Source organism: Leucopleurus acutus (assembly GCF_964270905.1).
Source record: "Leucopleurus acutus genome assembly, chromosome: 11".
Taxonomy (NCBI): Eukaryota; Metazoa; Chordata; class Mammalia; order Artiodactyla; family Delphinidae; genus Leucopleurus; species Leucopleurus acutus.
In genome coordinates, this window is record NC_139152.1 from 26,484,022 (window position 1) to 26,502,271 (window position 18,250).

The 18,250-nt window shown below is 39.8% G+C and overlaps 2 protein-coding genes across 5 annotated transcripts in view; one reads left to right on the forward strand and one right to left on the reverse strand.

The window, feature by feature from the left end:
* The first annotated feature begins 2,962 nt into the window (after window positions 1–2,962).
* Window positions 2,963–9,748, forward strand: ETFBKMT (electron transfer flavoprotein subunit beta lysine methyltransferase). 2 transcript variants are annotated; one of them, XM_082849901.1, is made up of 4 exons: window positions 2,963–3,031; window positions 4,573–4,965; window positions 7,167–7,297; window positions 8,057–9,748. In XM_082849901.1, exons 2-4 carry the CDS (start codon window positions 4,640–4,642, stop codon window positions 8,398–8,400), a joined length of 801 nt encoding a protein of 266 aa, XP_082706027.1. In that variant the 5' UTR covers window positions 2,963–3,031; window positions 4,573–4,639; the 3' UTR covers window positions 8,401–9,748. The 2 variants fall into 2 exon arrangements, with proteins under 2 accessions (XP_082706027.1, XP_082706026.1); XM_082849900.1 differs by lacking the exon at window positions 2,963–3,031 and having other exon boundaries at window positions 3,550–4,965.
* Window positions 9,749–10,979: 1,231 nt separating this feature from the next.
* Window positions 10,980–18,250, reverse strand: part of AMN1 (antagonist of mitotic exit network 1 homolog) — a 65,717-nt gene continuing 58,446 nt past the window's right edge. For all 3 annotated transcript variants that reach the window (XM_082851112.1, XM_082851114.1, XM_082851113.1), the window contains exon 7: window positions 10,980–13,058. In XM_082851112.1, the coding sequence (XP_082707238.1) occupies window positions 12,985–13,058 (74 nt within the window). In that variant the 3' untranslated portion in view covers window positions 10,980–12,984. The remainder of the gene's footprint in view (window positions 13,059–18,250) is intronic.

Here is an 18,250-nt window from a genome sequence, read left to right on the forward strand (position 1 = left end):
CCTCTCTCTTTGATACCAGCAGCTTAAAACGGTTTTCTAAAACTCAAATCTGATCCCCTCACTCTTCACTGAAAACCTGATCTTCAGCCTCCAGTCTGCGTCTTACCAGCACTAACTCCATAGTTCCAATAATGATAATCACAGCGTTTACGATATGCCAGGAACTGTGCTGAGCACTTTACTTTTTATCCCATTAAATCCTCCCAATACATTATTATTATCATCATTATTATTTTACAGAGGAGAACACTGGTACTTAGTGTAGGGGAGGAAAAACTTTCCTTTACCCTCTTATGTTCAGTGTCTGGGATCTGCAAGTTAAACTGACAAAAGACAGATTAACAGGAGAAAAAAAACAGAGTTTACACATGCAGTGCATAGGCACATGAGAATTCAGTGATGAATAACTCATTGGGGGTGGTTAAAATTTTGTGTTTATATACCTAACTTAGTAGGTGTTGATGAAAAATTAATTAATAGTCAATCTAAAGAAGAAATAGAGGTTTTTTTCCGAGCCAACCTGAGGATTATAACCCTGGAGACAGTCTTTCAGAAAACTCTGAGGACTGTTCCCCTAGTTAGAAGTCGAAAGCACATTTATATACATTTTTGAGACAAAGGATCGTTCATCAAAATGACACACTGACATTTTACATAACGTTAACCAGAGATACAAAGTCCAGACCTACATGTAGGAAGGGAGAAGCAGGTCACCATGACCCCTTACAGGATTAAGAAAAGAATGTTATCTTCTAAGGAGTTACATTGCTGGCGTCAGAAGAAGGGGAAAAAATGATCTGTATGGTTGAGCAGACATTCCTGCCTTTGAGGAGGTCTGGTTAATGTATAATGTAGATGAATATTGCACATTAGGAAGAGCCCTGTCAGGAAGGGCATCTGCTATGCTTAAATTCTCTTGTCCTGCCTTAAAATACATATATTTTATTTCATCATAGATGATGGGGAAGGAGAGAAAGGGCACTTATGGGAGTGACTTTTTGGAAAGATAAATTTTTTTTTAGGAGAGTAGATAGGAGATATGATAGCCTTGAGACAATGTCTGTTTGGGTGTGGTGCCCACTTCTCAAGTCCAAGAAGATTAAAGTTGTTCTCAAGGAGGAGTTTTATGACAGTTGAGTTCTTTTGGGAGAGTCAGCTTTAGGCAGATAAGAGATTTCAGAAACTCTTTCGCTCAAAATAATTCTTGTGCCACAATGGCATATCCTAATCCCCTTCATTAGGAAGGTTTAATAATGTGCCCAAGGACATACAACTAATAAGTATAATTAAATAACTTGTTCAAAAAACGCTTAAAAACAAATTTGAGTATGGGGATAAATTATTTTTACTTGCACTTGCAAGAGTGTCCAGTTATTAGAGAACTGGTTCGTGTACAAAAATGTAGGCACATATTTAAAGGCAAAAATCACAAGGTCAGATGATAGCTCAATTGTTATCAGACAGTTGATGGGTCTGCTTTGTTGCATTTGGGTCAATTTTGATAAAAGCGAGACAGTTCTTTCAATTAAAAAGAACAAAAGGGCGGGACTTCCCTGGCAGTCCAGTGGTTAGGACCAGGCAGCTCCCAATGCAGGGGGCGCCGGTTGCGGAACTAAGATCATCTCGCATGAAAAGTGGCGTGACCAAAAACAAAAAACAAACAAACAAAAACAACACCAAACAATAGAAAAGAAAATCCACGTTTGTTTCTCAGGGCTTACAGTCTGTTTCTCTTGGCTTATCTGGTTTATCTTATCTTGTAGGAATGTAAGGCCTTTTTTTGGACTATGGAATGAAAGTTTCAGAAAAAACCATTTCAGCTGCACTATAGAAAATGGGGTAGAGGAAGGCAGGATTGCAGAGAGACCAGTAGCAGGAATTCAAGCAAGCAATCATAAGGCAGAGGCAGGAGGGATGGAGAGAAGCAGATCGATTTTAAAACTATCACTGGGATAGAATACAGAAGCTGGCTAAAAACTATAATCCTTGATTTCCCTGGTGGCGCAGTGGTTAAGAATCTGCCTGCCAATGCAGGGGACACGGGTTCGAGCCCTGGTCCGCGAAGATCACACATGCCGCAGAGCAACTAAGCGTGTGCGCCGCAACTACTGAGCCTGCGAGCCACAGCTACTGAAACGCCGCGTGCCTAGAGCCCCTGCTCTGCAACAAGAGAAACCACCGCAATGAGAAGCCCGCGCACGGCAACAAAGAGTAGCCCCCCGCTCGCCGCAACGAGAGAAAGCCCATGCGCAGCAACAAGACCCAAGGCAGCCAAAAATAATCTGGCTTGATTGCTCATCCATTAAAAAAAAAATCCTTAGACAAATTGATTTTTCAACCGGGGGTGGGGAGTGGGGAGTGGGGGGGGTGGGCGGCATGCGGGATCTTAGTTCTCTGACCAAGGATGCAACCGCGCCCCCTGCAGTGCAAGCGTGTAGTCTTAACCACTGGACTGCCAGAGAAGTCCCTAGACAAACTGATCTTGAACATCTATTAAGAATTATTACTAGCAAGAGAATCAGTGAGGGTTATTGAAATGAGGAGTTACAGTTGAAAAACAAAAAAGATTGTACGTGTATGAAAATTATTATAAAAGGGATGACATATTATGATTTAATTCCAGTTGAATATAAGCGTCATTAAGGGTTTGTGCTGTGTCTATTTTGCTCAGTGCCTAGAAGTGTGATTGACACGAAGCAGATGATCCACGGCTTCAGAGTGGATTTTTTAGAAATCAGTATTTGACATTCCCTTATTTCCCAAATGAGGTCAGGGCGCCGGCTGATTTCGCACTTCCTGTCCCTTTAAGAAGCCCAGGTAAGGGAGAGAAAGTGCTGCCGGGAAGGAGGGCGGAGCAGGAGGGCGGGGCGGGGACGCAGGGCGGGGGTGGGGGTGCTGGGTGTTGGGGACTGGCTCTGGGGGGGAAGTGGGACCCAGCGTGCAGTTGTAAAGAAGGCGCGAAAAGAGGCGCAAAGGCGAATGACAGACCTGCCCTGTGCTTAGCTTCCCAGGACGGTGTTAGCACAGCCAGGTAAGGAGAAAAGGAGGACTGTGCCTGCCCCTTTAAGACTGACTCCCGTCCTCCTTCGAGGGAAGTTACGTGCTAACACTTTGTAACCTGCCCCTTTAAACCTGTCTTCTCACCGTACCAGTTAATCCAGGTACCAAGTGTCCACCGCATAATCACATATTCATAACGGATGCTTCATTGGTGCTGGCGTGGGCGGGGCATCATCGGTCTGCATGACAGGGTGTCCAAAATCAATCATCTTGTATTTGCTCTGCTGTCTTTTCAAACCTTAGGCTCGTGAGATTCAAGGGCTGACCCAATCCTTCCCTACACGATTAGTCCAATGAGGTCAGGCCGTTAGAGACCCGTAGATTACAAGGAATAAACGTGGGCTGCACCCACTTAAGGTCTGTCCTTGGTTCACAGACAGACATTTTGCCCCTCCTCGTGTCTTGGTATTTTAACTAACTGCCCACGTTTAAAAGTGGGAGTTTATGGGTAAATAGCTGGATTGTTTTGAGAAATTGAAAGATCTGGCCACGTGTCCCCTGGCTGGCTCCTTTGGACTGTTTTGAAATAGTTTCCAGTTTGCCACAGCCCTTCTGTGATCTAACAACCAGCCTGCATCACTCATTTACCACCAGTCTGGCCCTGGGTAGGCATTTGAGTTTGGGGCCCCTACTCTAAGTACTTGGGTGGATGTAAGACTATTTATATATTTATGCAGAACAGATCAGAGGTCCCAAACAACTGGGTGTATAATTTGTGCTTAAACTGCTCTTCCTTATTCTTATTTTTATCAAGGTGTCTTTCTATTAAGTCCAGGTTTGGTAAAGATGACTCATCAGAGGTATTTACAGAAAGAGATTTGGGAGTTGATATTCTTTTATTACAATTAAATCCATAGTTTTTTGTTTGTTTTGTTTTTGTTTGTTTTTAGGAAAACACCTGAATCTTGATTACATTGATGTTTTATGCTAGGACTATCTTTATTGAGCAGTCAGTATAATTTGTATATCTCTAACCACAGTTACAATTTGGTAATCTGCACAATCTTGGCTAGACTTCATAAAAGCAAGAACTGTGTTTGCCCTGATAATTGCTCTATTCCATCACTAGAATCTAAGCTTCCTGAAGATGGGGACTTCATTTTGTTCACAGTTGCCAAGCACAGTGCCTGCTTAAAGGGAAGTGATTTATTAAATGAATGAAAGAACTTTAAAGGTATACCTTATTTTATGTAAAAGGCGTGTTCCTGAGGATTCTATCAAAATCAGATGCTTGTATATTTGTTGTTATAAGTTACTAAAAAGGATTCTGTTGTGGAAAGGCATCTTTTAGAAGATTGGATTTTCCTAAATTAATGCACCAACGCTTTCACCTAAAATGAACTTGCACTTGTGCAGCATCTGCTACAGAGCTAACACTAACATTTTCTTACTATGCAATAGGATTTGGAAGTGTTGGTGAGCCTTGGAGTTTTCAGTATTATTTATGTTTTTAGAGGTCCGGAGATTCCAGTTGAGATCAGTTTGGCAGCCAGACCCTTATTCTTTCCCCAGGAAGGAGGAGGAGGAGCAGCTGTTATCAAGAGCAGCACCAACAAACCTGTGCTTTGGGACAGGACCGATGGCCTTGAGCCCAGGTTGGAGAGCGTTTACATCATTTGCCATGAACCGCTGTGGTGTCCTTCGGAAGGCTGTGAGAAGCAGCGGTTTTCCTTTGTTTCCCTGGGGCCACTGCCCCTGGAGGGGAACCGGAAGCTTTTTGGACCCTGAGATGAAAGCTTTCCTGGAGGAGAACACTGAAGTCACCAGCCGTGGTAGCCTCACCCCTGAAATCCAGTTGCGGCTTTTGACCCCCAGATGCAAGTTCTGGTGGGAAAGAGCTGACCTGTGGCCCCACAGTGATCCTTACTGGGCAGTCTACTGGCCAGGAGGCCAAGCCCTGTCTAGGTACGGCCGTAAGTGAAGCGGGAACCTTTAGGGCTCCGCATATCCTTACTCTTTTCAGCCCCTTCCAATGCCTTGTTCTCCCTGCTCCTCACAGAAAACCAGAGTAAAACCCCAAATTCTTTTCTTAATTTAGAGCAGTTTAGGAAAAGTTTTGGGTTGTTTTGTTGCATAGTTTTACCTTCTGCTCCAAGCTTATCAAGGTGTTTCCCGATATATAGCTCTCTCCCCAAGAGAAATCCTAGGTCAGCTATCAAGACCCTAGGTAGCTGGTCATGATCCAGAAATCTCACACTGTTCTCAGGTTCATGGTTCATGATGCATGGCCCGTGCAGAGTTCCTCAGTGGAGCTTAAAACCCCAGTCCTTCAGGTCGCCTGGTTTAATCCTGTAAATATTGCTCCTTAAACCTTACACTTCCTCCATCACTGGCTCTTCCCAGGCTCCCAAAGGATGAGGGATGTGAGTGATTGGGACATTACTCAGGTGAACTCTGGAGTTGCACCTGCATTAAAATTATTTTTTAAAACATATTTATTTGGCTGCGCTCGGTCTTAGTTGTGGCATACGGGCTCTTAGTTGCGGCACTGCCTCTGCATTTTTAAGGTTCCCCCTTTCTAACTCCCCATACTGCAAAGGTCTTCTTTAGGACATTTTCTCACACATTCACACAGTGCTTTTTATTAAAACAGCCACTGAAACAAAGGCAAGAACTTATAGCATTTTAATCTAGTCTTTGCTCTTAGACTGGTAAATGATTTAATCTTTTTATGCCTTGAGGTTACAAAACTGAAAGGAAAAGGATAAGGACTTCTCTTTCACAGGAATGGTATGGTCTAGCAGAATTCAGGTTGTATATAGTTTTAAATGCAAAATAAATAAATGCAAACATAGAGCTTTTGGAGAATCCTAAGTTCTGGAAAGCTTTCCAATATCTAACAAGTCCAATATTCTGGCTGTTGTGTTGCCAAATTTTCAAGCTTTATTTACTTATATCATTAAAAAGAATACATTTTAAGTGATATCTATGCAAGTTGTTGTTTATCAACTCCAAATATAAGTGCCATCGAATTCCTTAAGAGACTTGTCTGAATCAGAGGTCACAAATAGGTGATACACAGATGCATTTTCTTTGGCCTTTACTTGTAAACTTAAAAAAAACATCAGTTGCTCACATTTAAAACTTGAGGGATTGCATGTAAAAATTTATTTCGATTTGAAAAAAAAAAGAATCTCTGGGGAATTCCCAGGTGGTCCAATGGTTAGGACTCGGCGCTTTCACTGCCTGGCCTGAGTTCAATCCCTGGTCGGGGAACTAAGACGGCACAAGCCACGAGGCAAGGCAAAAAAAAAAAATAAATAAATAAAAGAATATCTGATAACACTGGATTTAAATCTCTGATAACACCCCATTTCTGTGGGGCAACAATTAGCTCAAGATGGGTAACAGCTGCCCCTTTAGACAGGGTACTACATCCCCGCCTTGCCATAGTTCCTTAGTCTTTTTTTGGCTTGCTGGATCTTAGTTCCCTGATGGGCCCTCAGCAGTGAAAGCGTTGAATGCTATCCACTGGACCGCCAGGGAATTCCCTCTGCTCTTCTTTATTATTACAATACTAAGGTCAAGTGTCAGTTGACATTTATTATTTCAGTGTTTTCCCATTCATCTTCACTTGCTTGGTAATTACTTAGCCCAGGTCCAAATTCTTTGGTTGAACTGGACTTTGATTGTACCTTACCAGAGAGGTCATTATAAAACAGTTCAAGCAGTAGGTAAAACCACTCTCTGTTGAACAATGAAAAGGAGACTGTGAATTTTGCATCTAGCTTACTGAGTCCTGATTTTAGCAGTATTTTGTCAGTCTGTCTTTTTGGTGCTTAGTAGTTTCTGGATCACAGTAAGTGCTCACTACTTCTAAAAAGTTGACTTGAAGAGCATGATTAGTCAGTTGTATGGAACTGTTCTTCACACCTGCCAAAGAGAAAGAGCAAAATGACTAGGTCCTCTCTCTGCCACCTCTGCCCAGCTCTTAAGATTGACATTTTATCTCATTCTAGTCAGGCCAAACTTGCCAATGTTGGACCAAATTCTTCGGCTAAGTTTCACTATTTCTTTGTCCAGTCAATCCAAAGAAAAATTTTTGTACACCTCTTATTGACCTTCTTCTATCTTAGATAATGTTTTCCCTTTTCTTTCTAATTTAGGTATCTTTTGGATAATCCTGACGTTGTCAGAGGAAAATCTGTGTTAGATATTGGGAGTGGATGCGGAGCTACAGCTATCGCTGCTAAGATGAGTGGAGCTTTAAGGATCTTGGCCAATGACATAGACCCTAGTAAGAATTTCACATTTTAAAATATTTGAAGCTCATCTTTTTTTCTTCCAGGATAAATATCTACAGATGCCTCAACCCCTCATAGCCTAGCCCATTTCCATGTGAATCTTATAATCTGATATTGTGAACTTACTCAGTGGGACATTATCTGTGGGAATCCTGTGAGGCCTGAGTTGATGGTGCATTTTTCACAGGAGGACTTCTATTTGTGTCTGGCAGATATACCAAAGTGATACCAACCTGGGAGCACTTAACTGTTGGTCATTGCTGGGCTAGGCATTTCCTGAAATATGTAGGTAGTGTTTATTTGACCAAAACCCAAGTGAAGATAGGCCAGTGTCTTTGAGGGAGATTTTATTCTATTCGAACCCAAGTTGAGACAGCTAAGGTTTAATTTTATCTGATTTTCTTCTAGTCTTCCCTTTCACTGAGGATCTAGCCCTTGAGGAGCTTTATTGTGTATGGGGTCTCAGGTCCAACTTGTCATCCTGCTGCACAAGGCTTGTAGATCAGCAAATGTTCCTTAAAACCACAACATTTCCAGGTGTTTGGTATTGTTTTATTTTCAGGATATTCATATATTTGAGAATTGCAGGAAATAGCTTATATTGGCATATACTTTAGGCTTCTTTACCTAAAAAAACAACTTTCAACAGAATGGGAAAAAAAACATATTGTTGGAGATTTTCTAGATTAAATTAATTAATAGGGAATTAAAACAACTTAGCATATACCAATTCACTATGTGCTTTTTTAAAGTTGCAGGAATGGCTATTACACTAAACTGTGAGTTGAACCAACTGAATCCTTTTCCCATTTTAACCAAAAACATGCTGGATTTGGAACAAGATAAGTGGGACCTTGTTGTGCTTGGAGATATGTTTTATGATGAAGACCTTGCAGACAGTATACATCAATGGCTGAAAAATTGCTTTGGGGTCTACAGAACTCGAGTACTGATTGGTGACCCTGGGCGACCCCAGTTCAGTGGACATAGCATTCAGCATCAACTGCACAAAGTAGCAGAATATTCACTTCCAGAGCCCACTAGGCAGGAGAACAACGGACTGACAACAAGCACGGTGTGGGAATTTCAGCCTTGAGCTGTTGAAGTACCTCCAATATGGATATAGCTATGTTTGGGTTTAACCCTAAAGACTGTCCAGTTCAAAGAAGGAAATTTGTGTTAAATGGCAAATCTTGTTTCCAAAATATGAAGGTTGAAGTTTTGTCACCCTTTGTCATGTAACTTGTTCTGCAGTAAGCCAAATATAGAAATCTCTATCTGTAATTTTTTTCTAGTTTTACTGCTATAGGAATATAATTATAGAAGGCAATATCCACATATAATTCAAGTAGCTGAGAGGAATTAGATATTTTAGCAGAGTCTCTTTCTATAGTTGAGGACAACTGTGATGTATCTTTGAATTAAACAAAATAAAAAATACAGAAGAATACTATATTTAAAAAAAATTATCTGTTAAGATCAGAGATGCAGTTGGTATGGTACAGAATACAGTAAGTCCCCTACATACGAACCTTCAAGTTGTGAACTTTCAAAGATATTAAAGTGCCCCTGTATGCCAGCTGTTGTACCGTACTACCGTACTTTTCAAGGTACTCTACTGTAAGATTAAAAAAATTTTTTTTGTATGTTTTTTATGATTATTTGTGTGAAAAGTATTATAAACCTATTACAGTAGAGTACTGTATAGTTGATTGTGTTAGTTGGGTACCTAGGCTAACTTTGTTGGACCTACGAACCCACTCTCATAATGGAACTCGTTCATATGTAGGGGACTTACTGTACATGGGCTTCGGAGTGAGGCCACTCTGTCACTTTCTAGTTGGGATTTTGGGCTAGTTAAGCTCTCTGAGCTTTCATTTCTTCACCTATAAAATAGTAATAAAATTTAATAAACTGCACCTCAAAGGGTTATTATAATAAAGTATAAAGTGTGTAATATAGGATAAGTACATAATAGGGCATCAATTAAGAAACACAGATGAAGATTTTAGAATTTCCTACATACTCAGTACTGTGATACCTTATGATGCCTCTTTATGGTTTACTAAGGTCAGTTAGAAATTGGTTATGCCACCACTACATGCCCCAGCTTGTCAGGATCTTATATATCAATAAGAACATTAGGACATAAATGAAAAACAATGTGAAGAATGTGTATAGTATACACTATGTAAAAAAGATGTATGTACATACCTACATGTGAATGTATGTGTAAAGAATGCATATTTACTTGTAGTAGATATAGAATATCCCTGGAAAGAAACTGGTAACAGTGGTTGTCTTCTGAGAGGGTACCAGGTGGCTGGTGGATGAGGGTGGTAGGGAGACCTAGTTCTTACTTTTGGGTCTTGTAATTTCGTACCGATTACATGTATTATATTTCCTATTCTCCAATTTAAAACAAAAACGTGACCACGATATATGTTACAGGTATAAAACGCAGCCTTGTGAATGTTCCGTTGACGCTTGTACACCCTGGGCGTTAGGAGTGCTGACTACCCCACCCACCCCCTGGAGTTGAAAATCTATGTATAACTTTACAGTCCGCATCCAAGTTTCTGCATCCGGGGGTGGATCGTGTAGTACTGTAGTATTTATTGAAACAAACCAAACAAAAACACATGTAAGTGCAGTTCAAACCCGTGTTGTTCGAGGGTCAGCTGTACTCTCGTGTTCTCATATACTGCTTAGGAATTGTTTATGACACTTGCATTTTATGTTTTCTAACAATACACACATGCCAGTGGGATTAGGATACCAGGGAGACATGATCAGAGCTACAGTCATTCAAAAGAAATGTAGAGAAAGCAGTTAAGGGCAGGTTGTTGTTTAGGCAGGAAAACAGTATCATTAGGTGGGAGTTTTGGAGCTGGGTCACAGAGGATCTTGTGATCCTTGAACTCTGGAAGTCAGAGTTTATTACAACCCAATGAATCAACTCTTGTTGTATCCAATTTCCATTGGTCTACTGGGGCTTAATTATAAACTCAAAATTTTGATTCAGCATTGGTTAAAATCAATGGAAATGATAGGCTACAGTGGCACTGGATGGCATTTGAGAGGAAAGAGTTTTGTTGACATATTCTTTGAAAATTCAGGATAGTCTGCTGGGTATTGTCATTCTCAGCAAGATAAGACAGAGAAAATTAAAGGAAATTATACTTTGGAGCACTGTTGGAAATCAGCTTGAAGAGGCCAAGAGTAGATTTAATTTTAAATATCTACATGGGACTTCCCCGGTGGTCCAGTGGTTGACAATCTGCCTTCCAATCCCTGGTTGAGGAACTAGGATCCCATATGCCGCAGGGCAGCTAAGCCCACGCATCACAACTAGAGAGAAGCCCAAGCGCCACAATGAAAGGCCTGAGCGCTGCAACAAAAGATCCCGCGTGCCACAACTAAGACCCAACACAGCCAGAAATAAATATCTACAACACTGTTTCTGTTATCCTTTCTTAAGTATTTATGAGGAGGGTACAAGAAGGTCTTTGAGACGTCCAAATATTGCTTAAAATATTTTTAAATTGCCCATATATATAACAGTGATCCTTGAAATGACTTCATAGCATGACAAACATGTTTGTATTAAGACTGTTCACGTTTAAAGAGATTGATATAGTTGGATTAATTTCTACCATATTTATAACTGTTCCCTATTTGTTGCCTTTGTTGTTTCTTTTTTGTGTTCTACTTTTTCTGCCTTTTCTGGTTTTATCTTTTTTGTGTGTGCTGCGTCTCATGGCTTGTGGGATCTTAGTTCCCTGACTAGGAATCACACCCCAGGCCCTCGGCGGTGAGAGCACAGAGTCCTTAACCACTGGATCACCAGGGAATTCCCCCTTTTCTGGTTTTAATTGAGGATTTTATGTGATTCCATCTTCTCTCCTCCCTTAGGATGTCAGTTATATTTATTAAAAAAAAATTTTTAGCAGTTGCCCTAGAGTTTGCAGTGTATATTTACAACTAATACAAGTCCATTTTGAAATAAACACTGTACTGCTTCATGATTTTCAGTTTGTTCAGCTTTTATCTTGTGAGGACAGGAGTGATGACATCTAATCTCTGTACGTCACAGACCAGAAACTTGAAGTACGGGTATTACTTTTATTTATTTTCTTGTCTATTCATTCAACAAATATTTGGGTGCTTATTATGTACCAGACACTGTTCTAGGTATTGGAGATACAGCAGTGAAAAAAAGAGAAATAATTTGTCTTCATGAAGCTTATATACTAGGGTGGGGAGACAGATAACAAATAAAATATAAAACATGTCAGATGGTGACAGGTGGAAAGGGGAAAAATAGAGTCTAGAGTGACAGGTAAGGGTGACAGGGATAGGTAGGGTAGGGATGGGAGACCCAAATTTTAAACAGAGTGCCGAGAAACAGCTAAGGTAACTAGCCGTATAAAAAAAGAAGGTCAAGCTGCAAACTGCTTTAGGATGATGAGTCCTTTATAGACTCTACAAACCTGATACCTTAGATCTTGAAACTAGTTTCCCCCAAAGCGGAAAAACCTATTGACTTGGTTAGGTGTTCAATATTAAATCTTACTGAATTTGTCTTCAGAAAAATTTCATAGATGGAACAGGCCTTACCCATTTTACACATATATACATATGTACCACCTTTGCAGTGGCAATATATGTTATCTACGCTATAAACATATCACATTTATAAAGTAGTTAATAGTAAGGACAAGGAGTGGAGTTGAATATGTAAACCCTTCCTTCTAAACATATACAAGAAATCTACCATACCACACTTTCCCTGTTATTCACTACATCACAGTTAAAATAGGAAATCTTTAAGAAAAGTCCCACTGAGACAGGCTCATGGCACAGGGAATATGCTGAATTTGGGGGTAGTTTAAGCACAGTATACATCAGAGAATTTTGTGATTATAGAGAGTAATACATTTCATTTGAAAACTAAGACCTGTGTGTTTATTTCACAGTGTGAAACCAGTAGAGCTTCAGGATACAACCTCTGATGACATTTCGTGTTTACTCATTCTTACACATTCTTGACTGCAGTCTTTAAGGATGAAAGTTTGTAGATGAATAGCATGTATTTGGGAAAAGTAGCCATACTCAGTAACATTCATATGCTGAATGGCTAAGGTATATGATGTCCTGGATTATGACATTAAACTATTATATTTCTTTGTTTCATTGAAATAAATAAATTCTGTGAAGAAGTTACAGGCCTGATGTTCAGCTTTGCTTTCTGGCCAGTGGACATTTAAATAATTTGGAAGGTAGCAGCCAAAAAATAGCTAGGTAGGTAATTAATGCTTTTAGAAATACCTTTACTTAGAATTCTCCTAATGTTTATCCATATTGGTAAATTTCTCTTACAGCAGCTCAAATATCTAGGTAGGAGAAGGAAATTTCCAGGGAAAACAGGTAATTTAAAACTTTGCTATTAAAGAAACAAACACAATACCCTCCCCAAATACATCAGAGGGCATGCTAGGATTGTCATTTCAAGAACAATCACTCCTCAAACAAACTTAGAAATAACAGCACTATTAAAATGTTTAAGAGCCTGGTTAACTTCAAAGCATAAATCATATTATTGGAAAGCCAATCTCTAGATCGTTGTTTCCTGGGAAAGTTGTATGAAGATCATAGCTTTGATAAGCTTCAATAAGCATCAATAGACAGTCCATGTCACTTGCTTTAGTTTGTTTGGGCCTACTAATTGCTCCAAGACTTCTCGTGAATGATCTACAAAAGAAAACAATGGCAATATATTAATTCACAGTAATCAAAGATATTGAATGTGTCCTCATGTATAAACTGGGGATGACGATAACTATTATATCTCATAGGGTTATTTAAAGGATTAAATGAGATGATATATAAAGCATACTATAAGCTAAAAATACATTTGATTAGTGGTAACCATCACTATTATTAGCTGCAGTAAATGTATCATAGTAATACTTCTAAAAAACAGGTATTTACTGTTTTCTCTGTAATTTCACCTTAATTTCACCAACCAGAGAGTAATAGGGTTAAAGTTTCTCAGGGTCCTGGCAGGAAGTAGATGACACACTAAACTAGGGTGCTTGAACAGGTTTTAACTACAAAGGAGTGATTAAAGAAAACATGATTAAAGAAAGCCAACAGGTATGGTAAAACACCTTGGGAAGCTGCAACATGCCCATGAGGGTTAGGGGACAGAGTAGTTACTAAAACAGGACAACTTGACCTGTAGTTGAACATTTTTCCATGTCATATAATATTTATAAAACATGATTTTAAATAGATAACTATTACATGAATTCCTTGTAATTTAACCAATCTGTAGGACTGGACATTTAGATGGTTTTCAATTATTCACAATATATAGTAGTGATTTTAATATAGTTTACATATCTTTTGCAAAGTCAGTTTTATAGTATCTTTTAATGCTTTTAATGTTTTAATGCAAAAATACTGCTAAAATTTTATTACTTTAAAAATTATTCAGGAGTTTAATAAACTTGTTCCATAGATACAACCTATGTTGTGTGTATAACATATCTCTAACCTAGTCTTGGGAAATTTCTAGTTTAGTCATTCTCAGACTTAAAGATTTCGTAGACCACTAGGAAAAAAAGCAGGCCCAATACATGGTTACTAAGTTTTATTTTAAGTAAAACAAAAATAAGCCAAAACATTAAAGATTTAGTGCAAGAAAGAGAACTAGACAGTGTTTGGAAACAAGAAGTCATAGTTGTGAAAACAAAGGTTTACTTCAGCAGCTAATTTTTTTAAAAGCAGCTAAAAATATAACAAATGCAGTTTTCATTGTCATAAAAAATATCAGTTATTATAGAGGAAGTCTGTTATTACAGGAGATCTAGATTAAGGACAGGTTTCAAATAGGTTGAAAGTAAAAGGATGGAGAAAGATATATCATGCAGACAGCAACTGTAACAAAGCTGTAGTGGTTATACTAATAGAAAAGGGAGGAACACTTTCCAACTTATTCTATGAGGTCAGTATTACCTTGACACCAAACCAGACAAAAACATCACATACACAAAAAACAACAGACCAATATTTCTTATGAACATGTACTCAAAAATCCTCAATAAAACACAAGCGAACCCAATCTAGCAACACAGAAAGGGTTACATGCCATGATTAACTGGGATTTACCCCAGGAATGCAAGGTTAGTTTAACATCTGGAAATCAATTAATGTAGTACACTGTATTAGTTTCCTCTTGCTGCTGTAACAAATAACCACAACGTTAATGGCTTAAAACAACACAAATTTATTATTGTACAGTTTTGAAGGTCAGAATTTCAAAATGGGCCTTCCTGGGCTAAAAGCAGGTATTAGGAGCTTAGCGTTCTTTTTGGAGGCTCTAGGGGAGAATCCACCTCCCTGACTCTTCCAGCTTCTAAAGGCTGCCACATTCCTTGAATTCCTCCATATTCAAAGTGAGCAACATTGGACAAAGTCTTTCTTATGCTGCCATCTCTATGGTTCTCCTTCTGTCTCCCTCTTCTACTTTTAAAGACCCTTATGATTACATTGGGCCCACCTGGGTAATCCAGGATAATCTCCCTATTTTAAGGTCAATATACTTGTAGGTTCTGAGCATTAGAACATGGACATCTTTGGGTGGGGGCATATTTCTGCCTATGGCACCCATATTAATAGAATAAAGGACAAAAACGACATGATCAATTCAATAGACACAGAAAAGGCATTTGATAAAATCCAACATTCATGATAAAGCATTCAACAAACCAGAAACAGAAAGGAACTTCCTCAACCTGATAAAGGGCATCTATGAAAAACCCACCACTAACATCATCCTTAATGGTGAGAGACTAAATAATTTCCCCCTAAGATCAGGAACAAAGATAAGGATTTCCCTGGGGCTTCCCTGGTGGCACAGTGGTTAAGAGTCTGCCTGCCGATGCAGGGGACATGGGTTTGCGCCCCGGTCCGGGAAGATCCCAAGATCCCACATGCCGCGGAGCAGCTGGGCCCGTGAGCCATGGCCGCTGAGCCTGCACGTCCGGAGCCTGTGTTCCGCAACGGAAGAGGCCACAACAGTGAGAGGCCCGCGTACCGCCAAAATAAATAAATAAATAAATAAGGATTTCTCCTTTTGCCACTTTTATGCAACACTGCACTGGAGGTTCTAGCCATGGAAATTAGGGAAGAAAAAGAAAAGGCATTCATGTTGGAAAGGAAAAAGTAAAACTCTTTATTTGTAGTTAGGTAATATGGTACTAAGGAATCCACTAAAAATTAGAACTAATAAATGAGTTCAGCAAGGTTGCATGGCACAAGATCAATATACAAAAATCAATTTATTTCTACACAATGAACAATCCAAAAATTAAAAGCAGCTCTTTGCCCTTTTCCTGTTTGCCCATTTGGGTTCCCCTCTAACCTTAAAAGAACCTAATTATAGGAATGAGATCACTAAGCAATTGAAACTAACTCCTGACTTATGCTCTCCTGAACGCACATCATGCCTTGTCTAACCTGTTGATTCTTTTCCTAGATAAAAAGAAGTAAGAATGAAGAATTAAGCAGTTAAAAAAGTGACTTGCTTTCTACCCCCAACAGCTCCCTTAGCAATCCTACAGGCAGACCATGCAGGCAAGGTTTTCTTCTCTCTGAAGAAAGAGTCAGCCAGTCTGCACTCAATGGAGAATGATGCAAAACCCAACCTCATGCCTCAATGATTCAATGAGATTCTTTCCCCCATTTTTCCATTTAAAAACTCTCATGGCTGAGCAGAATCTTTGGAGTTGGTCTCTGGACATGAGTTTACCATCTCCCCAGATTGCCATCTTTTCTTTTTCTTTCTTCTTCTTATTTTTGGTCACATCGTGTGGCTTGCAGGATCTTAGTTCGCCGAGCAGAGATTGAACCCGGATCCTTGGCAGTGAAAGCACAGAGTCCTAACCACAGGACCACCAGGGAATCACCCTGCCTTTTCTAATTAAAGCACCTTTTTTTTTCTTTTCTTAATGGTGATATCTTTTTATTTTATCTATTATTTATTTATTTTTGGCTGTGTTGGGCCTTTGTTGCTGTGTGTGGGCTTTCTCTAGTTGCGGTGAGAGGGGGCTACTCTTCCTTGTGGTGTGCGGGCTTTTCATAGAGGTGGCTTCTCTTTGTTGCAGAGCACAGGCTCTAGGTGCATGGGCTTCAGCAGTTGTGGCTCGCGGACCCTAGAGCACAGGCTCAGTAGTTGTGGCGCACGGGCTTAGTTGCTCCACGGCATGTGGGATCTTCCTGGACCGGGGCACGAACCCGTGTCCCCTGCATTGGCAGGCGGACTCTCAACCACTGCGCCACCAGGGAAGCCCGGCAGGCAGATTCTTAACCACTGCGCCACCAGGGAAGTCCCAAAGCACCTTTCTTTTCTACTGACACTTGCCTCTTGAATTATTGGCATATTAGTGGCAAGCAGCCAAACCTGGGTTCCGTTACAAAATGAAATTAAGAAAATAATTTCATCTACATTACCATCAAAAAGAATAAAATAGGGCTTCCCTGGTGGTGCAGTGGTTGAGAGTCCACCTGCCGATGCAGGCGACACAGGTTCGTGCCCTGGCCCGGGAAGATCCCACATGCAGCGGAGTGGCTGGGCCTGTGAGCCACGGCCGCTGAGCCTGCGTGTCCGGAGCCTGTGCTCCGCAACGGGAGAGGCCACAACAGTGGGAGGCCCGTGTACCGAAAAAAAAAAAAAAAAAAAGAATAAAATACTTAGGAATACGTTTAACAAAAGAAATGAAAAACTTATACTCTGAAAACTGCAAAACATTGTTGAAAGAAATCAAAGAAGATCTAATAAATGGAAAGATGTCCATGTTCATAGATCAGAAGACTTAGTATTAAGATGGCAGTACTCCCCAAACTGACTACAGATTCAATGCAATCCCTAGCAAAATTCCAGCAAACTTTTTAAAAAGAAATTGACAAAACGATTCTAACATTTACATAGGAATTCAAGGGACCCAGAAGAGCCAACACAGTTTTGAAAAAGAACAAAATTGGAAACGTGTACTTCCCAATTTCACTTTAGCTGGTGTTTCTAAGACTATTTTGGCATTTTTACTAGTTATGAATATATTATCAAATATTATATGTAAATATTTGTTTTCTGACTATATTTGTCACTATTCTGTAGGAATTTATTATTGTACATAAATAGAAAAACACTTTTCCTTCTAGTTGTGAGCATACAGTATATTTTTATGTAATTTTAAAAACTGGATGCTAGAGGGCAGTATTACATTACACAAAGTCTCCTCAGGCAGCTTTTCTTTTCCCCATAAAAGTATACAGTATTTAGAGCAGTGAGTCAATAGTAGGAATATTCGATGCCTGTAAGTTTATTACGCTATAGGGAGAAACTGTGGAGTCTCTAAGTATTTCATATCTCTTGCCAGAATACTCTGTAGAAATTGTGGAGGAGGAAAAATAATTTTCTCTTTACCCTTCTGAGTTCTTGGCTGAGATCCCCTGTGACCAAAGACAGATACAAGACAAAAAACAAACAGAAGTTTATCAACAAGTATACTTCATGTATACATGGGAGATACCCAGGAAAAATGAGTGAACTCCCTGAGAGGGCCCAAGCCACCTCCTTAAATACCACCTTCAGCTAAAGACAAAAGAAAGATTTTGGTGTTGTGGGGAGACCGGTTATGGGAAGTTACCAGGAAAAGCATAGTAAACAAGGGTAATGAAACCGGGCAGGACCCTGCTGGGCCCTCCTGGGTACAAGCCCCTCCATGTCTCCCACTTCCTGTTTGCAGAAAAAGCTTTCGTCTCCTGGGCCTTCCCCAAGTTCCAAAGAGCAGACTCAAACAGTTAATGATTAGAGAAGTAGAAAATGTAGAAACAAAGAAAGCAGGCAAGCAAGAAAAGTAATAATAGCTTGAACAATG